The sequence below is a fragment of the Pseudoliparis swirei genome, chromosome 17, assembly GCF_029220125.1.
Source record: "Pseudoliparis swirei isolate HS2019 ecotype Mariana Trench chromosome 17, NWPU_hadal_v1, whole genome shotgun sequence".
NCBI lineage: Eukaryota > Metazoa > Chordata > Actinopteri > Perciformes > Liparidae > Pseudoliparis > Pseudoliparis swirei.
Genome location: NC_079404.1, coordinates 4,868,224 through 4,891,434, shown reverse-complemented (window position 1 = coordinate 4,891,434; position 23,211 = coordinate 4,868,224). Strand labels below are relative to the sequence as shown.

The 23,211-nt window shown below is 43.6% G+C and overlaps 1 protein-coding gene and 1 long non-coding RNA gene across 3 annotated transcripts in view; one reads left to right on the top strand and one right to left on the bottom strand.

The window, feature by feature from the left end:
- ttc27 (tetratricopeptide repeat domain 27) overlaps window positions 1-16,625 on the bottom strand; it is a 39,461-nt gene extending 22,836 nt beyond the window's left edge. Inside the window, exons 1-10 of the mRNA XM_056435672.1 lie at window positions 16,222-16,625; window positions 14,421-14,592; window positions 11,448-11,571; window positions 10,444-10,584; window positions 10,199-10,301; window positions 7,975-8,133; window positions 7,217-7,356; window positions 5,526-5,638; window positions 3,914-3,980; window positions 715-828 (exon numbers count right to left, since the gene is read on the bottom strand). Of these exons, the coding sequence (XP_056291647.1) occupies window positions 715-828; window positions 3,914-3,980; window positions 5,526-5,638; window positions 7,217-7,356; window positions 7,975-8,133; window positions 10,199-10,301; window positions 10,444-10,584; window positions 11,448-11,571; window positions 14,421-14,592; window positions 16,222-16,312 (1,224 nt within the window). The 5' untranslated portion in view covers window positions 16,313-16,625. The remainder of the gene's footprint in view (window positions 1-714; window positions 829-3,913; window positions 3,981-5,525; window positions 5,639-7,216; window positions 7,357-7,974; window positions 8,134-10,198; window positions 10,302-10,443; window positions 10,585-11,447; window positions 11,572-14,420; window positions 14,593-16,221) is intronic.
- Window positions 16,054-22,523, top strand: LOC130207188 (uncharacterized). Of its 2 annotated transcripts, XR_008834249.1 has the most exons (5): window positions 16,054-16,068; window positions 19,635-19,749; window positions 20,514-20,585; window positions 21,293-22,118; window positions 22,246-22,523. It is a non-coding gene; the product is annotated as an uncharacterized LOC130207188 (long non-coding RNA). The 2 variants fall into 2 exon arrangements; XR_008834248.1 differs by lacking the exons at window positions 16,054-16,068; window positions 19,635-19,749 and having other exon boundaries at window positions 19,783-20,585.
- Window positions 22,524-23,211: the final 688 nt, after the last annotated feature.

Below are 23,211 nucleotides of genomic sequence, written 5' to 3'. Positions count from 1 at the left end.
TCTGCTTCTGCATGTGGAATTTAAGTCTGCTGGGGCGTACGGGGTACGGACAGTCGACGTTTCCGGGGAGAGATTAATAATAATAATAATAATAATAATCACTAGAAAAACAATAGGTTCCTCTACGACGAAGTCGACGAGGACCCTAATAATAATCACTAGAAAAACAATAGGTTCCTCTACGACGAAGTCGACGAGGACCCTAATAATAATCACTAGAAAAACAATAGGTTCCTCTACGACGAAGTCGACGAGGACCCTAAATACAAACTAGAATGGGCACTCGGTAGAGCGCATACCTTCGCATATCATAAGCTTGGGCATTGAATTATGAACATTTTGGCATCAGTTGCATGCCAATTGGATACAAATTGACCGTGCTATGGTAAAAAGAAGATTTTGACCTTTCCATGACCTTGACCTTTGACCCGATTGATCCCAAAATCTAATCAAATGGTCCCCGGATAATAACCAATCATCCCACCAAATTTCATGCGATTCAAGAATATTTTGACCTTTCCATGACCTTGACCTTTGACCCGATCAATCCCAAAATCTAATCAAATGGTCCCCGGATAATAACCAATCATCCCACCAAATTTCATGCGATTCGGTTTAAAACTTTTTGTGAATAAATAAATAAATAAATGAATACACGGCGATCAAAACATAAACTTCCGCATTTTCAATGCGAAGGTAATCACATCTCCTTACCTGTGTTTGCATCATGGCTCTCTCAACACATCGGGAATGCCCTTTTTCCAGTTTGGTCCTGAGGCAAAGGGCTGTGACTTCGATGGCCCAGAACTTCGGCTGAGACAGAATACACTGCAGAGAGACAGGGACGAGCTTTAGGACACGAACAATTCAAAACAACTCACAATCTGGAACTACACGGGGTCCAGTCCTGATGATTTCACAACGTCGGGTGGTTCATGTCAGCAGTGCTGCATCAAATGGAATTTAATTATTTATTTATTTCTACATTTGAAGGTTTTAGAATGAAGCTTCAAATATCTGTATTGTAAGATTTCCCTCTAAAGAAATAAATAAATACACAAAGTCCTCAATTAAAAAAATAATATTCATAATCAATACTTTTGATAAAATAAAAAAAAATGCAAATTAGGTTGTTTTTTTGTCCTTAAACCTTAACCTGCAAGAAAACGCCACAAACCGATCTTCTCCTTCATTTGTTCTGGCATAGCATAGACACTCATGTTATGTTCCTGAGGTGCCACCAGCACCCTCCAGGTGGAAGCTTCGCCTCCTTCATCTGCTTCACACGCCCGTTCTGCCGCTCCATCACTTCTCTAGCGCTTCCCTACCATTCATTTACGGTCATTCACAACACACCCAAATTAAGTTGTGTTGGGACTTCTGGTTGAAACAGAAGGAATTTAAACCCCTCCAGACATTTAATCTCACTTATGAGATATTGGGTCAAACCCAACACTGAGGTCTCATTGGCACCCCGGGGGTCCCTGTGATACGTGGAAAAAGTTTCATTAAAAATAAATTTAAAAATTTAAAAAACAGCAGTGCAACTCTCGTTCTCGTGTTTCCACAAAGTAATCCAAGCCAAGAACGGCGTGATCCTGCAACCGTACACTTAATAAATTGCCCGTTTTGACAGGTGGCGCTTGTCTATCATTCGACGGTGGTTAGAGCGATGACACGCCGTCAAGATAATGTTGTCGGACGCAAATTCCATCCAGAGCAGGCGCAGTACAGGGTTAAGGCTCTGTGGGGCTTTCCTTCTGCCAGAGACAAATGCTGTATGGAAACACACCAATGCATTTTCATTTAACGAGTAGCGGTTTACGGCATACTCTTTATTAGCGAAAGGCTTAAAAACCTAAATAAACGACTCTTTATCTTGCTAGTTCCCACTATTGCACAAGAGCTGAGAATCTAAACATCTACAACTAGAACGGGCACTCGGTAGAGCGCATACCTTCGCATGTCACAAGATTGGGCATTGAATTATGAACATGTTGGCATTAGTTGCCAATTGGATACAAATTGACCGTGCTATGGTAAAAAGAAGATGTTGACTTTTTCATGACCTTGACCCTTGACCCGATTGATCCCAAAATCTAATCAAATGGTCCCCGGATAATAACCAATCATCCCACCAAGTTTCATGCGATTCGGTTTAATACTTTTTGAGTTATGCGAGTAACATGCATAAAAATAAATAGATAAATACACGGCGATCAAAACATAACCTTCCGCATTTTCAATGCGAAGGTAACAATAAACAAGGAGGCTGGCTATCATTCCTCATTCCTCTTGAGATGTAAAAGAGAGAAACGGTGGAGCTCTTGCATAAAAGGATGATGCCGTACATCAGACCCGGATTCCCTTTTATTCTCCTTCCCTGAAGTAAAACACGATCCAGACCTCCGTGATCCATCGGGCAGATGGAGGTAGAGAGGAGGAGTGGGCGGAGTCTCAACAGGGCCACGGCATAGTTGGTAGTAGGCATATTCCACGATCCAGACCTCCATGATCCATCAGGCAGATAAGTAATAGGACTTTAGACTAAACCTCTGCTGCCACCCGCAGCACCTCCACCACATTGACTTTTCAAAAGGTGTGGAATAATTAAGTTTGGGGTTTGGCGAACCGACTTTAGTGGAGTCCAGACTGAACCTTCTGGGACAGCCGACATGTCGAACGCACCAATCACAGGCCTCCTCGCCCACAAATATGTTCTCAAACGTTGATTGCGAGTCTTGCATTCATGAGAGTAGGCCAACAAATAATAAATTAGCCCTTATAACCATGTTTAAGCTAGCTCGTAGCGCGACAGTCTGATATTAAATTGTTGTCAGTGCTCCATGAAAACGGCTTTTACAGGGAATATGGCCGAAGAGGTTTTTAACGTCGTCGTCGTAGTAAAGCCGACACGAGGCGCCCGCGCCAGAAAATGAGGCAATAACGGTCGGCGCGGCGCTTGGTCACGCACTACTCTATGTTATTAAGTTACGGTTAAAAAAATAATAATCTGAATTTGAGTTAATATTTTGCAAACAAATTAAATAGTTCGGAGAATATTAAACCTTTGTTTCTTCATAATGCATTTACTACTTTTCTATTCAGGGCGTGTCTAAAGGCAATAAAGTCGGCCATGAATATCAGAAATGAGTTTACAGATAATTATATCCTCGTCATTGTGGATGTTGCTTTATTTATGGATTTTAGCCGGCAACACCGCCGGTCTCCGGGCAGAGTGCGAGCTGCAGCCGGCGTACTTTAAATTCTTTACAGCTCATTTTGTTTGTATGTCCTCTGGTATTTTTTTTTTATAAGTACAAACTCCTCGGTTCATTCTCGAAGGTCACCTTTCTTCTGCAAAGGCCTACGCGACGTCATAAAAAATAATTACAAATAAAATAATTAATTTAAAGGCCTACGACGTCATAAAAAATAATGAAAAAATAAAATCATAAAATAATTAATTTAAATGACTTTCTCTCTTTGACTTTACCTGAAGAAAGACAACGTCTATGGCTGAATAGGAACTTTACACAGTTGACTTCAACCAAACGGAGTGAGAGGAGAGCCGCCGCCTCCTCCTCCTCCTCCTCCTCCTCCTCCTCCTCGAACCTCTGCTGCAGTTCCTTTCGGATGGTTCTTAAAGGACAGGATAAATGACCTTTGACCAGATCTCGGATTCAGCCAACATATGCATTATGAAATTGGATGAATTAATGAATAATAAACATGTTATGACCCATTCCTGCTTCTGGAATGTTTTGCCTCCCAGACTTCCCTTTATCCAGCAGTGGAGAATCAAGACTTGGCGGTGCAGTGTTGATTAATTCAAACCTACCCCCGACCTGACGACAGCTATGGATGCCTTGCTTTTGGAAAACTGTCACAAAGACAACAGACAATGACTTACGGACGTGAAGGCCAGGAGTTCCTCTTCAGTCAGTTTGTGGACAGGGTTATTCTTCTGGAAGTCAGTGCTGCAAGACAACACTCTTGGTCAACAGACGATACATTATGAAACACGATTAGGAGTCCACAGCTATGGCCGAAGCTCTGTGAAGCTGCTTGTAAGAGCCAAATACATGATTGCCTTCGCATTGAAAATGCGGAAGGTTATGTTTTGATCGCCGTGTATTTATTTATTTATTTGTATGCGTGTTATTCGCATAACTCAAAAAGTATTAAACCGAATCGCATGAAATTTGGTGGGATGATTGTTTATTATCCGGGGACCATTTGATTAGATTTTGGGATCAATCGGTCAAAGGTCAAGGTCATGAAAAGGTCAACATCTTCTTTTTACCATAGCGCGGTCAATTTCTATCCAATTGGCATGCAACTAATGCCAAAATGTTCATAATTCAATGCCCAATCTTGTGATATGCGAAGGTATGCGCTCTACCGAGTGCCCATTCTAGTTTCATTTGTTATAATTATTTAGTTTAAAAAGATTTTTAAAAGGTAACTGAAGATAAATCTTTTTCATTATGATTTGAAAGAATGTTTAGGTTAACATATATAATTTAGTATTGTATTTAAAAGCTGCATAACTTGTCAGAATGTAAGCTTCCAATCAGATGACGTCACTGCGTGTTGGACTGTCAGTCGGGTTTTGAGCTCAGAGATGTTGGAAGCGACATCGCTTTTTTGACCGTGTGAACATGTAACTCTACATTTTCTAGTAAACATTTATGGCAGAACTACTTGTCTCACTCGCGTGTCAATTAATAGTTTCTAAGACTGAACTCAAAATTGTGGTACAGAAGACCCAGAACTATACGGAGTGCCACTCTACTGCTCTTTAACCTAAATGCTAAATTCAGCACCTCCATTAGTTCCGTTGGGAATGCAGTGGAACCACCCATTCCTGGACCGGCCTATGGACAGTTAGTGGACTGCATGCTGCACAGAACTGTTCACCAGAAGCAGAGTTATGCTCAGGAATATATCAACGCCTGGCAGCACCTGTTAAAGTCCTATTAAGATACACAGGAAAGGAGACGCGCGGGGACCCGTAAAGCAGTTCCCCGATCAAATGACGAAACGTTGGGGGGAAAGTTGCTGAACTGCAGGCCAACGTCAATAACCTTCAGGAAGACAGAACGCCCGTTTGATGGCGTGGAAGGAAACCTTGAATTTGGATACTCCCACTTGGACGAGGATGGTGAAATGATGGGGACATTGCGAGGTAGAGGTTTAAGTTTTTACAGCAAACACAGATCGTGTCCCAATGTACTTTGTTTTCCCCCTGTATATTTAGTATTAGTATTTAGTTTTGTGTTTGATATTTATTTTCATTGATGCTCTGATGTGTACCGCTGCTGTGATTTTTGAAATTTCCCCACTGTGGGACGAATAATGGAATATCATCATCATCATCATCATCAATGTCACGGCACGGAAACGGCTGTGCCATCCCAATGTTCCCAAATATGTCACTATTTTGTATATTCATGCCAACAGTTGTTCCTATAGTTCAGGTTACACAATACAAGCGTTAAAATCAGAAGATCTCCGCTCACCAGAGGCCCAGGATGACGGCCTGCTCCTCGGCGCTGAGGTCAGGGAGCTCGTACTCATCTGGTTCTGCTAAATTGATCTTATCCAGCCGGGTTTCATCCCCCAGACTGTAGTCCTGTAAGCACAGTGAGGATAAAACGGTCAGACGAGAACATATATGCTGCAGCCTAAACCACCCCCACAAGAAGAGCCACGGAGTGAGATCTAGAATTATATATCGTTGAGTAATTGCTTGCAGCCACAACCCATTAAAAAGAAATTTAAAAAATTAAATAATTGGGACCAGAACTGTGCAAGAAGCGTAATCAGAGTCACCTCCCTCTCTTGTTTGGGTCCATCACTTGCTTGAGGAGCTGAAGAGAACATATTTTACAATTCTTGTTACTCGTTTCAAGAATTATTAATTTTGTTCTTCATTTTTAGTGTCACCCCTGTTCTGAGCTTTTCGATCTCACTTATACATTTCTTTTAAACCCTCTAGAACACAGGTGTCAAACACGAGGCCCGCGGGCCAAATCCGGCCCGTCACATCATTTTATGTGGCCCCTGACGGCTTGAAAGACATATGATCACCTTTTCTTAACCCTTGTGTTGCCTTAGGGTCATTTTGACCCGAATCAATATTACACCCTCCCCCCGCCTTTGGGTCATTTTGACCCGATTCAATGTTTCACCCTCCTGTTACCTTTATATTTACTAACATATTTTACCCTTTGGGTTCAATTTGACGCCAGCAATTAAAACCTCCAGAAAATTATTAGAATTAATATTGTTTTCCAAGTTTAAGTGTGAGGCACTTTATGTTTGTTTGTTGACTACCGAAAGAACACCGACATTAAACATTGAATGGGGTCAAATTAATCCTAAGGCGGGGGGAGGGTGTAATATTGATTCGGGTCAAAATGACCCTAAGGCAACACAAGGGTTAAAGAAATCTAGGACAAATATCCTGTGCTTTTATTTTGAAAGTTTCAAATGAAATGGATTTATGTTATAATATGAGAGAAATGTTCTTATGTACAATATTTCTACCCTCAAATAAACAATAATCAAATGCAAAGAGAGTTATTTAACGATATGTTTGAGTAGTTTATACCGTGTTACAGTTACAACCGGCCCTTTGAGGGCAGCCATGATGCTGGTGTGGCCCTCGGTGAAAAGGAGTGTGACACCCCTGCTCTAGAAGAAAGGCAGTTTTGGTTTACGCTATGTTGGGGTGAAATGTTTTGGGTATTCAGTACAGAATGCATGTGTCAGTGCTCTCATGGTGGCTGTGGCCCAGGAGCTAGAGTGGGTCGTCTACGACTTGGAAGATGGGCGTTCTGCATTGTAATTGTGTGTGTTTTAGTGTAAAGACCTAACTGCTCTGCACCACAAATTACAACGTTTCCAAAGCTGGAAGAGCCTCTGATGTCATTTACATCCATCATTTGGGAGAGTTATTGCTTCCCAGTAAGTAAGGGCGATGCAGGAAAAGGTTGTGCTGATAAGAGATGACCCAAAGTTGGTCCGTCTATGTCAACGGACCCTAATAATCATGCTAACCCATGAGCAAATGCATCCATTACAGGGCAGACAATGTTAGGGGCTCAGCGTCCACCCCGCTGAACAGCAGAAGCCTCAAAGTGGTAAAGTAGTGGATAAAAAATAAAGAAAAACACATCCCAAGAAAGACGACAACAGGAACACGAACCTTGGGCAGGCTGGCCTGCGGCGTGGGGGTGGGACTGGCCTCGTCATCCAGCTGGCCGAGCTGGTCCTGCTTTTTCTTGACCTTGAGAATGAGCTGAGCCAAGTACTTGTGCTGGAAATGGGTCCGTTTGCCAAGAGCACCTTGAGTGGACCAGACACGACAATCGGTTACTTTCCATCAAGGCATCGGTCACGGGCCGTCGACCCGACTGGTGTGCGGACGCCAAAAAGGACGTTGTTTCTCAGACAGCTGCGGCGCTTCTGCGTCCGGTGTGACAATCGGCAGGAGGGGGGGGGGGGGGGGGTCGTGAGCATGTTATGGAGGACTTAAAATGACTTAAGTATAAATAAATAAATGCATGAATAAATATAGGAATAAATAAATAAATGCTTAAATAAATGTTTAAATAATTAAATAAATACAAGAATAAATGTATAAATAAATAAATACAGAAATTAATAAATATAAGTGATAACTCAACATAAATGAAGAAATACGTGTAGACACATAAATAGAGATATAAATAAATGAAGAAATACAGAAATGTAGAAATACATTTATTTAATGATGTCCTGTTGAGTTATAACTTATATTTATTAATTTCTGTCTTTATTTATACATTTATTCTTGTATTTATTTATACATTTATTTATTTATTCCTGCATTTATTTATTTATTTAAGCATTTATTTATTTATTCCTGCATTTATACATTTATTTAAGCATTTATTTATTTACGTGACGCTGTACTTTACGCACCAGTCATGTTGATATCCAGCCCCGAGAGCTCCTGGGCCTTCTTGATGTGTTCCTTGGCTGGCTTGTAGTCATAGTAGGTCAGACTGGTGTAGACGCACTCCAGGTGGAAATGGATAGCCAGCTTCCTCTGCTCCGACAACAGAGACGGGTCTTTTAGCACTGAGGAAGAGGACAGGGAAGAAGAGACAATCAGAATGGCTTCATTGCTTTATTTCCTTGCACCTACATCTCCTTTTAGTGAGCACGGAGAAAAGATTGGCGTCTAAACATTGTCTGTCACACACTGTGGTCCTGTTGGAGTCCTGGACCACAGCGTCTGTCACACACTGTCACACAATATTCAACCTCTCCCTGGCTGAGTCCGTGGTCCCCGCCTGCTTCAAGAGATCCACTATTGTCCCTGTGCCCAAGAATGCTTCTCCAGCATGTATGAATGACTACCGACCGGTGGCCCTCACCTCGGTGGTCATGAAATGCTTTGAGAGGCTGATAAAGGACTACATCTGCGCCTTCCTCCCTTCCTCCATGGACCCGCTGCAGTTTGCTTATCGCCCAAACAGATCCACAGATGATGCTGTCTCCCAGGTACTGCACACCACACTCTCTCATCTGGACAGCCAGAAGGGGGGCTATGTGAGACTGCTGTTCATTGATTATAGTTCAGCTTTCAACACCATAGTCCCCTCCAGACTGGCCGGCAAGCTGATTGAGCTGGGACTGAACACCCCCCTGCGTGCTTGGATTGGACTTCCTGACCGCCAGGCCACAGGTGGTCAGGGTGGGCAGACACCTCCAAATCCTCACCCTGAACACAGGATCCGTGCAGGCTTGCGTCCTCAGCCTCCTACTGTCCTCCCTGTACACACATGACTGTGTGGCCAGGTTCAGTTCCACACCATCATCAAGTTTGCGGATGACACAGTGGTGGTGGGCCTGATCTCCGACAACGACGAGAAGGCCTACCTGGAGGAAGTTGCTGATCTGTCACTCTGGTGCCAGGACAACAGCCTCATCATGAATGTCACCAAAACTAAGGAGCTGATTGTGGACTTTAGGAGGGTACAACAACAGAGGACGTACTCACCACTGGGGATTAACGGGACTACTGTGGAGAGGGTGAGCGGGTATAAATACCTAGGAGTCCACATCACCGAGGATCTGACATGGTCAACAAACACAGACACTCTGGTGAGAAAGGCAAGGCAGCGCCTCTACCACCTCAGGCAGCTGAGGAAATTTAAAGTTTCCCAGAGGATCCTTCAGTCCTTCTACTCTGGAGCTGTAGAGAGCGTCCTGACAGGAAGCATCACAGCCTGGTTTGGCAACTGCTCCGCTCAGGACAGGAAGGCTCTGCAGAGAGTAGTGCGTTCGGCTGAGCGCACTATTGGAACTACACTCCCACCCTGCAGGACTTGTACACCAGGAGGTGCAGAACCAGAGCCGGCAGGATCATGAAGGATCCTCACCACCCCAACAACAGACTGTTTCAGCTGCTGCGGTCAGGCAGGCGCCTCCGTAGTCACGCTGCAAGAACAGAGAGACTGAGACGGAGTTTCTTTCCTCAGGCCATCAGGACTGTGAACTCCGACCTCACCAGGACCCCCACATAGACCCACACAACTGCCCCTCTTAGGCACACACACACACACACACACACACACTTACTGTAAATATTGTGTTGTTTTTATTGTAAATAGTGTGTACTTGTTGCCCTTGCACATTCCTGCTGAGCATTGCCACTTTCATTTCACTGCACACCCTGTGTGTGTATGTGACAAATAAAACATCTTGAATCTTGAATCTTGAATCTTGAACACTGTGGTCCTGTTGGAGTCCTGGACCACAGCGTCTGTCACACACTGTGGTCCTGTTGGAGTCCTGGACCACAGCGTCTGTCACACTGTGTTCCTGTTGGAAATTACTTTTTGTTCTCGTCATATCTCAACACAAACGTGTGCGGCTCGGCTGTCAACGTCAGTTCTACTGCAGGCTGAGCGTTTCTCATCAGATATCCGTCACTCGTCATCTGTCAGACTAGTGTCGCTCTGAATGTCCACGTTATTATAGTAGACAAACTGAGCACCATCTCACACTGAACACCATCTCACACTGAACACCATCTCACACTGAACACCATCTCACGCTGAACTCGCACAAAGAACCACGACTCCAAGTCTGGGTATAAATGAGTCCGTGTACCAAGTCCACACTGTGGCGCTCAGACCTTGGTCCATGCTGCTCTGGGCCAAGTCCAGGAGCTGTGGAGAACAGGCCTCCAGGATCTGCTGGTGCAGGCTGACGCAGCGCAGAGTCCAACACGGCAGCAGCTAAACACACACAAGAGGAGAAACCCGTTAGAACATGTGAGAATTTACTGAATGAAACGAAACTTCAAGAAGAAAGAAATTCGTACACAGAACAATTCATCAGGATGGGGGGGGGGGGGCTGTGCCAGAAGGACGGTCTTACCTGGAGGCTGGCCATCTTGGAGGAGCACTTGGTGAGAATGACTCTGGCCAGCAAGAGGAGGAAGGGGTTGGCCACCAGGCTGTACACAGACTCCCCATCCAGGAGCAGGCTGGAGTGGATGGCCTCCACCAGGGTCTGGGGCTGCCAGCAAGGGACCCAGATTAGTTTAGTCCTCCCTACTGAGAGGTCTGGAAGTACAGCTCAGCTGTTCAAGGGAGTTGTGAAAATAACTATAGAAATGTAGACATTTAGCAATTACGACCAGGATACAAACTACGATTGTTTAACACACACACAAGTAAAACACACTCACTCAAAACGGTTAAACCCAGGAGCAATGAAACATCTCCTCTTTTTGATCAGCCAGTCAGGCGAAGGTATTGCGTAATTGCCAAGCTTGAGTAACATGTGAAAATAGAGACTATTTGATATCATTATAATACGAGTATGAGTTAGGCAAAGGACTGAAAGGTAACGGACATGTTGGGATTTTTATAGTCAAATTTTATGCCAGTTAAAAAATAAATCTTGGTCGTTAAAATTGGATACCCTATTACATTTAGACAATCACAAACATTTGTGCTCAGTTTTTCTGACAATATAACATTTTTGCTTTGCATTTCATGAAGAGTGGGCCACTCCAATCTCCTGATAGATACATATATATATATTTTCATACACATATATATATATATATATTTATATATATATATATATATATACATACATATATATATACACACATATATATATATATATATTTATATACACATATATATATATATGTTAGACTGTCACTTCTCTGGCAATGCATCTAAAACTAATCACAGAGAGAAGATGAACGTCTTATAGTCTTACAATTTGCGTCTTGTAACTTTTCACAAAACCTTTTTGTTAAATCTCCACGATGTCAGTTGATCAATTTCTTGAAATGTATTTCATGAATCTGGCCTCGACACAAACGTCAGTAAACGGGCCAATAGCGTGACGAGACGGCGTCATACCTGAGAGGAGAGCAGGGCCTGGGGCAGCAGGTCGGAGACACGGATGGAGACGGGGGGACCGGTCCAGTTGCTCTGGGCAAACATGTGGAGGCAAGAGACGGCCAGGGCCATCACGGCCAGCGCCCTGGTGGACAGAAGAGGAGATGCTTCAGGGTTTCAAAACGATCAAACATTCTACGGGATTGATAGATGCTCCCGACGTCAGTCACATCCACATCTTTCCAGGCAATAAGAGAGATTTCAAAACAGCGACAAGTTTTGCTGCTTTTTACCTTCGCATTGAAAATACGGAAGGTTATGTTTTGATCGCCGTGTATTTATTTATTTATTTGTATGCATATTACTCGCATAACTCAAGAAGTATTAAATCGAATCGCATGAAATTTGGTGGGATGATTGGTTATTAACCGGGGACAATTTGCTTCGATTTTGGGATCGATCAGGTCAAAGGTCAAGGTCATGAAAAGGTCAAAATCTCCTTTTTACCATAGCGCGGTCAATTTGTATCCAATTGGCATGCAACTAATGCCAACATGTTCATAATGCAATGCCCAATCTTGTGATATGCGAAGGTATGCGCTCTACCGAGTGCCCGTTCTAGTTTAATTATTATCAGGGCTGAGGAAGTGATGGAAGGTGATAGAAGAGAGGAAACGGAGGAGGAGCAGCACGTGCTGCATTGAACATTCACTCATGGGCACTTCTCCCCCGAGAGCCGGCAGGGAGATGTTAAGCTGTCCTTATTAAAAATAAATAATTCACAACTAAAAGAATAGAGGCGGCGTGAGGAGATCCAACAAGCACTGTTAAGAACAACTACTTTCATCACCAAACCCGCACCATCAGGTCCACGTGGACGCGCTTATTTACATATTTATTGTTGTCACCATTCAAAGAATATTACTGGAATCACAATCATGTCAAAGGTGTTTTTAAAATATTAACTCAATATCTATTTTATGTTTGCTGAAGAGGCGCTCCTTTACTCTCCAAGCCTCAGAGTGGGCGTGCCTTTGCTGTGATAGAATATATCAATATACTTAATATATATATATATATAAATAGACACGTGTATGTACATATACATATATACACATACATATACAGGACTGTCTCAGAAAATTAGAATATTGTGATGAAGTTCTTTATTTTCTGTAATGCAATTAAAAATACAAATATGTCATGCATTCTGGATTCATTACAAATCAACTGAAATATTGCAAGCCTTTTATTCTGATTTATTGCTGATTATGGCTTACAGCTTAAGAAAACTCAAATATCCTATCTCTAAATATTAGAATATCATGAAAAAGTATACTAGTAGGGTATTAAACAAATCACTTGAATTGTCTAATGAACTCGAAACACCTGCAAGGGTTTCCTGAGCCTTGACAAACACTCAGCTGTTATAAATCTTTTTTTTTACTTGGTCTGAGGAAATATTAAAATTTTATGAGATAGGATTTTAGAGTTTTCTTAAGCTGTAAGCCATAATCAGCAATATTAAAAGAATAAAAGGCTTGCAATATTTCAGTTGATTTGTAATTAATCCAGAATGCATGACATTTTTGTTTTTTTAATTGCATTACAGAAAATAAAGAACTTTATCACAATATTCTAATTTTCTGAGACAGTCCTGTATATGGAGAGGAGGAGGTGAAGGGAGAAGTACGTGAAGAGAGGAGAAGGGTAAAGGAGAAGAGGAGGTGAAGGGAGGAGGAGATGAAGGTGAATGTAGGAAGAGGTGAAGGAGGAGCAGGTAAAGGGAGGAGGAAATGAAGGAAAGGAGGAAGGGAAGGGAGGAGAAGGTGAAGGGAGGAGGAAGTGGACGAAAGGAGGAAGGGAAGGGAGGAGGAGGTGAAGGAGAAGAGGAAGTGAAGGGAGGAGGAGGTGAATGAGAGGAGGAAGTGAATGTGAGGAGGAAGTGAAGGGAGTAGGAGGTGAAGGAGAGGAGGAAGTAAAGGGAGGAGAAGGTGAAGGGAGGAGGATATGAAGGTGACGGTAGGAAGAGGTGAAGGAGAGGAGCAGGTAAAGGGAGGAGGAAGTGGAGGAAAGGAGGAAGGGAGGAGGTGAAGGGAGGAGGAGGTGAAGGGAGTAGGAGGTGAAAGAGAGGAGGAAGTGAAGGGAGTAGGAGGTGAAGGAGAGGAGGAAGGTGAAGGGAGGAGGAGGTGAAGGAGAGGAGGAAGTGAAGGGAGTAGGAGGTGAAGGAGAGGAGGAAGGTGAAGGGAGGAGGAGGTGAAGGAGAGGAGGAAGGGAAGGGAGGAGGAGATGAAGGTGACAGTAGGAAGAGGTGAAGGAGAGGAGCAGGTAAAGGGAGGAGGAAGTGGAGGAAAGGAGGAAGGGAGGAGGTGAAGGGAGGAGGAGGTGAAGGAGAAGAGGAAATGAAGGGAGTAGGAGGTGAAGGGAGGAGGAGGTGAATGAGAGGAGGAAGTGAAGGGAGTAGGAGGTGAAGGAGAGGAGGAAGTAAAGGGAGAAGGTGAAGGGAGGAGGATATGAAGGTGACGGTAGGAAGAGGTGAAGGAGAGGAGCAGGTAAAGGGAGGAGGAAGTGGAGGAAAGGAGGAAGGGAGTAGGAGGAAGTGAAGGGAGTAGGAGGTGAAAGAGAGGAGGAAGTGAAGGGAGTAGGAGGTGAAGGAGAGGAGGAAGGGAAGGGAGTAGGAGGTGAAGGAGAGGAGGAAGGTGAAGGGAGGAGGAGGTGAAGGGAGGAGGAGGTGAAGGAGAGGAGGAAGGTGAAGGGAGGAGGAGGTGAAGGGAGTAGGAGGTGAAGGAGAGGAGGAAGGTGAAGGGAGGAGGAGGTGAAGGAGAGGAGGAAGGGAAGGGAGTAGGAGGTGAAGGAGAGGAGGAAGTGAAGGGAGTAGGAGGTGAAGGGAGTAGGAGGTGAAGGGAGTAGGAGGAAGTGAAGGGAGTAGGTGAAGGAGAGGCGGCGTAGATGGTAATCAAAGGAAGTATCTTGAAGAAGACTCATGCTCATTACCTGTGGCCGTGGTCCCCCTCCAGATACAGCAGGACGCGTTCCTCCAGGTAGGCCTCGATGTCGCCCCCTTCGCTGCAGCGGCCATCTCCAGAGAGCAGAGCCACCACCAGGGGGCTCAGCAGGACGGCCTCAAAGTCCCCCTGCAGCAAGGACTCCAGCAGGGGGCCCACCTCTAGAGGAACAGAGGGGTCCCATTGAGCAAGTCACGTGACCACATGGACACAGTGTCATCAAAAAGTGGCAAAAAAGAACTGGAGACATACATCAGACACTGAAGGATGAAATAAATATAAAGGAATTTAAACCAATAATGAGCAGATCATCCCAGTGCCTAATGGTTGTAATTGTGGAGGGTGGTGTGTACACATTTACAAGTAAAAAATAATTCAGGGGGTGTCGGGGATGCTTATATTTTTCTGTTTTCTTTTTGTTGTTTAGTTTTTGGGGGTATGTATGTGTGTTTTTATGTATGCATGTATGTGTATGCATGTGTGTGTGTATATATATATAGGTGTATATATTTGTTATGTTTATTTTTGACATTATTGTTTTATGTTAATGTCTAAACGAATAGCAAAAGTGACAAAAAAAAGAGTTGTTAAACTTTTAAAAGGTTATTGATGTCGATTTATTTCTAGGTATCCAGAGATCAGTGATTTTTTCTAGAGATGTCTTTCTAGATATCCAGAGATGTTGATATATTACTTATTTCAGTATTTATATGATATAATGTTATTGTTAATACTAGATCATCACAGAGAAAATAGAGCAGACGCCAAAATGATTGGTAAAGATTGCTCAGCGTCCGTGGAGCTGTGACATGGCGAGGACATCGGCCCAGTTAGTTTAAATGGGCGTCAGATGAACTCGCCAGTGTGAAAACTGTGTTGGACTCGCCGAACAAAACGGAGGGGAAACTCTGGCGCCGTGTTTGATTATCCTACACTTTTCATCAATGTGCTGTTCAAACTAAAAAGCAATGCTATTCATACATTAAATATATTTCAATCTGGCCGTTTCAGCACCCAAAATACCACATGAAACCCATTTGATGTTAATTTAATTGGAGATTTTTTACAGAATGACATGTAACTATAGTTAAATACCGATTGGCCCATTTCCAATTTAAAATAGAGCTTATAGATTTAAATGGTTTTTGCTTTTTTTCCCAGGCATAACAGTTTCCTGACAGGGTGGTTAAACCACGAGGTCCCTTCACAGCCGCTGGGTCCTGTTTGAGAACAAATAGTCCGGACTAGTCACAGCTGACGGCGCAGCGTTAACAGTCACGTGACGTGACAAACAAAAAGGCCGTGAAGAGGTCTCGCCCCTCGACACGCCTCGTTTGTTTGGCACGTGGACACGACCCGCCGATACAACGGAACCGGGTCCCCCCCGGTGCTGAGAGAACTGAAGCTAGGTTAGCTCAAGTGAATTAAACACGTTGACATTTTATGTAAATGGTTATAAACCGACACAAGACATTTAAAACCCCTATCAAGCATTACTTCATTAAATATCTGCTAATATTGAATGGGTTCTGGCATGACGTCAGTCACGAGCCGTGAAGACGTTCACGCGGATGGATTTGGACCGTGACATCAACACTGTCATGAACAGAACCGGACCCAACTCGTGTTGCGTTCACGTGAGTTTCATCACCGGGGAAATGTCACTTTGTTTACGCGTGCGGAGCCACTGTAAGCCCCCCTTCAGATACGATACCGTGGTGTGGGTGGAATGATAGAAACACGCCTGGTTTCTATAATATATATGTATTTATTATTATTATTCTATCTACCTGCAGCGTTGACTACACTCTGCTTCCACCCCGTCGCCTCGCCGGCTGTTAAAAAGCCCCGCAGGATGGGGATCTCCACGGCCAGCTGCATGGCGGAACCTCTGGCTCGCTGGTGTCGTGGACCCGGCTCCCTTCGGTCCCGGTCGGTCCCGGATATCAAGCCGGCGACTAGTCGTGTTCTTAATGAGCCAAGAAGTTGTTTCTCAGTCGGATTTCAAACGGATTTCCATCCATGTGGCGCAAGTGGCATCAGTGAGCAGCCATGACAGACGCGCATTGCATTGTGGGAGAACTACTCAAACGTGCACTTGCGCACGCCGTGCTGTTTTTTTCTTCAAAGTTAAGGCAAACATATCTTGCTCTAATGAGAACCGAGTATTAACCACTAAAGGCAAATTAACTGCAGTATTAGTGAAATATATATATGTATTTATAATATATATATATTTATATATATATATATATTTAATCAGGCACCTGCACAGATAGACCCCTAGTGGTGCTCAAGCACCAGCCCTTTTGCCCTGGATAAGAAAAGGGCCCTTTCTGCTGGAGACACATTTTGTTTCTTCATTATCAGCGCTCACGAGCTCGGTGTCAACACGGGGAGGCCAGGGAAGGGATCTGGAATAGTCTAGAAAGTGGATCCTCTTCAACAGACGAGCTAACGAACCACAAGATGCGAAATGTCCATCCATGTAAAAGTCTGGAGTCTAAATTGCAGTAGCTCGTGTCCCGTCAGCAGGGGGCGCTGCTGCCCTCCAGAGTTTTGATATCCAACCTACAGCTTTGTGTCTGTGAACTCATCACAGTCTGAATCTGTTTACCATAAAGTGAAGGTGCTTCTGATTTCACTTTAAATAGCAAAGCAAATATTTGTTCAACTCGAGCCCCTTGTCTCCGACCTACTGATGTGTGTGTTCTTCGTCACGTGTTGCTGCGTGTGTGTGTGTGTCATATCACATTTAAGACATTGTTTATTAGAACAATGTAAAGCATATATGAATAAATATGCATTCATTGAGCTGAAATCAATGGTGGTAGCGAGCAGGTAACTTATGGATCCTTCGTTTAAGCCCCGCCCACCCCGCTTCTATGCCATCAGGTCACTGTCAGTAACAGCACTCCATTTTACAATATGCAGTTGAAAGATGGATCAGGATGTCAAACTAATTTAGTGAAAACAGGTAAAGGTAAAGATGGAAACTAAATCCTACAGACTAGTGTGAAAGTGAAATACGAGAAATTAAATGAAGGACCAACTTCTGCTGCAGTCTGGACACCGGAAACTAAAAACACATCTTTTCCGACTGTACCTTGAATAAAAACAGATCAGCACTTCAGTGGCACTCGAATGGCACTTATTATGGTCTTACTTATATTGGTATTTCTTATATTATCCACTGAGCAAAGGGGATATGCTTTAAAGCCGAGTCTCTAGCACCACCTTGTGGAGCCGCTGCGCCACTGCAGGATTTAAATGGACTTGTTCTCCTGTCTGTGAGACGGAGTGAAGAGATTCGGGGGGAGAAGCTCGGCCTCCTGCTGGAGTTTGGAGAGTGGTTGTACGCAGGCACGTGCACAGACATTTGGGTGGGGGGGGGGCAGGTGCTCAAACCCCAAAAAAGGGCACCCATTGCAACAACAACAAAAATTTAGTTGAAGCATAAGCAGCATTACACTGATGACGCTGTCCTCGACCTGCGTTTCCTCTGGGCAGGATTAGACAGCTAGCTTACATTTTCTTTATGAATAAAGATGAATTATTATATAGCTACAACAGTACAAGCGTTCTGATTGGCTAATGGGTCGTCATGCCAGCCACGTATTGCCCTCCTCGCCGGTCTGATACGGATCCGTATTGCCCGCTTAAGTCATTTTCAAAATGAGCGATATTGATGACATCAACAGCCAAGAGCAGTGGTCCTCATATACATAACAGGCACGTGCACAGACATTTTGGGGGGCAGGTGCTCAAACCAAAAAAAAAGGGCACCCATTGGCAAAATGATTTTTCTATTGATCACTGTAACTTGAAGTGAGCAAGTAATTGGTTGTTACGAAACACCTGAAACACATCGTGTCGTGAGAAGACATGAGAGCTGAAGACATGAGCGCCGCGGAGCATGGCGAGGCGAAATTCTCACAAGAACTCAAATAAATGCCCCGACAGATATCCAAACACATTTGGGGGGAATTGATGACAGAGAGAGTAAGTGTTATTCTTAAATACTGATTAATGAAGAAAAAATGTGTCTACGTCCCTGGGAAATAAATCTTGAGCCGGAGATGTGCCAGTTGTCGATTTACAATATCCTATTTCTGATGTTCAGTTGTGTCTATTCCCCAAGTCATGTGGTAGAATAGTTTGGCCGAACTCAAAGAAGAAGAACAACTCATGTTGTCATTTAATTTCTGGATCTATTGTACTTGTGTGATACTGGGTATTGACTTTGTGCAGGTGTGTCTACATACAGATGTTCCAGATGTTTGCGTGTGTGTGTGTGTGTGTGTGTGCGTGTATGTCTGGCTCGGCGAAGTGAGGTGACCTCTTTGTATGAATTGTTTATGTATTGAATGTCCTGTACTCTAGTGTATACAGTGGGAGGGGTGGGGGAGTGGGTTTGTAATCTGATATTTCAACAAAAAGATGATAAACAATGGAAATATCAGTTCATGTTTACTGTGTCATGTACCTGTCAATATTTCCAAATAAAAGAATACATTATTTGTTTAAAGAAGAAGAACAAATGGACTGAAGACTTTACGAAAAAAGATAATGGAAAGTAATCATTTGACCTCTCCAACAGTTTCAAGAAGTTGAGAGGGGAAATGTATAGCTGTCAAATAAATGAAGTTTAGTTGGAAGACCAAACACCTGCAAGCCCGCGTCTTCTATTTCTTCTCCATCTGCCAAGTACAATCTGGTGCAGTGCATCAAATGGTGACATTTGTTTTAACTGTACATGGTCCCTCTGAAATAATAAGATTATAATATATTATATTATATATTTCATATAGCATACAGTTTGGCTTTACAGCTCATACAGCTGTACTGAATAGCAACAGATAACTGAGAACTAATAATATAATAATAATACTTATAATACTACTACTAATAATAATAAAAATAATAATAATATATCGTATGAATCAAATATATATTAAAAAAATATGGGGGAAATAAATAATGCCTCTGTATTGCTCAATCGCACGCACGCACGTCAATGCCATGGAAACCGGACCGAGGGTATTTAAGGCCGCGGAAGTTCTGATTCTGCCCTTTGCACTTTGGACTTTAACGCGAGCGGACCTCACCTGTGAACCCTCCTGTGAACCCAGACCTGTGAAGGAAACTCTGAGACTTTTGCACTGCTTGAGTCTTTTTGTTGGAAACAAAACTTGTCTTACAGAACTACACCAGATCCGGACTACGAGAGACCCGAGACCCCGAGGAAGGCCCTCCGACGACCGAGAGCCGAGGACGAGCCCCTGCTGAAGCGACCGGGCTGTGATTTGGACCATAAGGTAAGACCATTTCTACATTTAATTTAGCATTTTTATTATTAACGTATCCCCTTAAATCCATAAAAGTGTTCTCAGTTTAGAAATCAGTGAAACCTTTTGAGTTTTAACGTTTAGAATGTTGACAGGACACTCAGTCGGTGATTCGTCGTGTAAAATGAGATTTGAGCTGCAGAATGTCTTGAAAATGTCAGGAGGTGTGCGGAATGTGTTGACAATTAGTGCAACTCCTCGAACCCCCTTTTATTTTTGTTTTAAGGCATCAAAATGTCGAAATGTAACTTTGAAATTTCAGAAAAAAGATGGCGCCTGAACCAAATTTTTTGAATTCTCAAATAAACTGTAAAATGCATAAACTCGGCACCATGGTAACCATCGGGAACGCGCGGGCCGCCTGACCTGAGCTGCGCGTGACCCGGAGCTGCTCTGTTGTGACCGTTGAAGCGGGCCTTATTGTACACACGTCTGCTCCTTTTACTTTATCATATGAAAGTGATTTATTTAACATTAAAATAATGTGCACGAGCGCGCGCTGCCTCCAGCATCTCGACCTCGCGCTCTGAGATGCACCTCGTGAAGTGGAGAATAATGAGTGAGATCTGTAGCCGTATACCATCAAGTTCGCATGGACCTGTTTTTGGGGCCCTTAACTCAGAGCTATCGGTCCAAACCGTTCGAGCTTGAGCCCTCTGGTTGACCGGAGCTGTGAGGCGAACTCCTCGAGCTGTTGACCGCGAGCTGAAAGTTATCCTTGAATCTCGTTCTAGTTTCTGACTTCCTCTTCCGCGGACCTCCGAGAAGCCGGAGAATGGAGGACCACCCGTACGCGCTGCGCGGAGGTAAGTTTTATATTTATATTTAGCATTTTTGTTATTGATTCTTACCTTAAAACCATTTAAAACGTTCTCAGTTGAGAAATCAGTGAAACCTTTTGAGTTTATAGTTGAACAGTTCACAATGTCAAGGGGCCTGTTTGAAAAATACAGATGTGGTGGAGGTTTCTCTGTGTAAAATGATTATTTGAGGACCGGAATGTCTTAAAAGTCGCTGGATATCTGTGGTATGTGTTAACTATGAGTGTAGGGGATTTAAAACTGTTATTTTATTTAGAGGCTATCAAATATGACAGATTTTACCTTGACATTTCTGAAAAAATATATTCTTAACACTGAAATAGAATCATGCGTCAGTGTGACGTCATCGCACCAGGTGTGTTAGAGACGCATCTGATTGTGAGAATGAGTTGGTTTGTTTTGACTGTTTGACTGTCACTTATTCAACAAACATCGGCTCCTTTTACTTAATACTATCCTATGAACTATTTCTTTAACAATTAACCCTCCTGTCGCACAACTAAAGGTTTATAAAGGGGAAAGTGAGAAGATATGAAACATTGTTTAGTCTGGAAGGTGTGGCTCACGAGTCTAAACAGTTGCATAATGACCTGCTAACTGATAGATTAGCAGCTGGAATCTGAATCTATTATTGCTCGATGTAATCCAGAACTGTTTTATTGAATGAAGAATCCTTAAATGTTTCCCTCCAGCTGGCGGAGACTACGATGGAGCTCCTGGCCTCCCTGCGGCCGTCAGGTTAGTCCAGGAAGATAACATTGCGGACATTAGGCTTCATAATGCGCGTGTGTCTTTGTTGCGTGTCTTGGCCCTTTTACCACCAGACGTGCTCCGGCGCCGACTCCGACACCCAGACATCCGCCGCCGGTTCCGCCAGCTCCGCCAGATCGCCCGACTCCGCGAGAGACTGGCCCGCAGGTAAGTTATCAGGTTAGTGATACACTTGTCCCTTTAAACTTACACTGTTTAAAGTCCTGTTATTGGTTTGTAGGAGCACTTTATTTTATATTCTGCTGTAAATGTAATATGTTACAGTTCTTGCACTTTATTGATTGTTGATTGTTTAATGTTATTGTCTGATGTTGCCCCACCCGCCATGACACATTCCTTGTATGTGAAAACATTCTTTGCAATAGACAGATGGATAGACAGACCGAGAGACACTTGAGAGATAGAGAGATGCAGACCCGTTCGCCCGTATCTGTCCTTGGTGTTCCTGTCCTCTCACCCTCTCTTCAGCTCCGGCCCCCCAGAAACCAGAAGAGTCTCCCAGGAGGAGCAGGAAGAGGAGGAGCCCGACTGCCCGGCAGGACCGATGAAGTGCCAGACAGCCTTCCCTCGCGCCTGGCGGGGGAAGGCTGGTTGGCGCGGTTATACTTTTTTATTTAGGTATGGATTGCTGTGACACGAGAAGCAACTTCCAGGATCTCCTTAATGACGACGAAGAAGATGACGAGGGAGGACCACATGAGAAGGATGAAGGACTACAGGACCAGATGCAGAGCGGCGGTTGCCTTAGTAAGTAATCCCTCTCAGACTACAGAAGTATCAGGAACACGATCCCATCATGGAGGCCAGATCCAACACAATAATGTAAAGGTTGTTCAGTTCAAACGTATTCATGTCTGGTGTTTGTGTCTCACAGGGCAGGACTCCTCTGTCTCACGCCCAGCTGGAGGAGGACGTCAACCAACCGGTCACCCTCAGCAGACCACTGGACAAGAACAATCAGGACCCCCCCCCCCCGCCCGTCCACCCAGACCCCCGACACCGCCCGCCCCGCCCACACAGGAAGCAGCTGTGAAGAAGACGGACACTTCAGCCTGAACAGACATAATAATTCTTTCATTACTCGACGTTCATGTAAACTGTGTCCAGCATTTAGATTATCTCCTGATTTTAATAAATACATGGACAACAACATCTAAATGTCTTTTTATTAAAAACTACTGGGTCAGCAAACACTGTTATGATGTTCATATTGGGTTATAATTCAACTTTAATGGTTGAGACTTATGCACTACAATGTTATAGTTTTTATATTTACTTATTGTGTTGATTCTTAATAATTAATGTCTATATTGTTAGTTTACACCACTGCTCATTTTTCATCTTCAGAACGGATAAATGATTAAACGATTATATTTTTGTTTGGTGTTTTGCCAAACAGCTTAAATGACCACAAAGATATTTTATCGTACAAAACATCCTGAATGGCAAAACGTCAACATGTGTCATGTCAGTTGGTAACACTCAGTAATAAATACCAACATATATCTTCACTCTAAATAATCCAACTAAAGCAATGTATCATTTCTATTTACAAGATTTTAATTGACAAAAATAGGAAATAGGAAAGTAAGTAACAGACAGTATATGAAATGATGCTTTTATACCAACCTCCTCACTGGATGGAGAACATTGAAACAAAACCAAAGAACAGACGACATGGAGGAGGACGTCTCCACAGCCGCTGGACCTCAGCAGCATGAGTGACGTCCTCTGGAGGCTGAGGACAGGAGACATGAGCCGGCACCTCGTCCAGCAGCTCCTGGAGAGTCCGTCTGGAAGCTCCTCGCCTCCTCGCCTCCCAGCAGCCGGACAAAGTCGG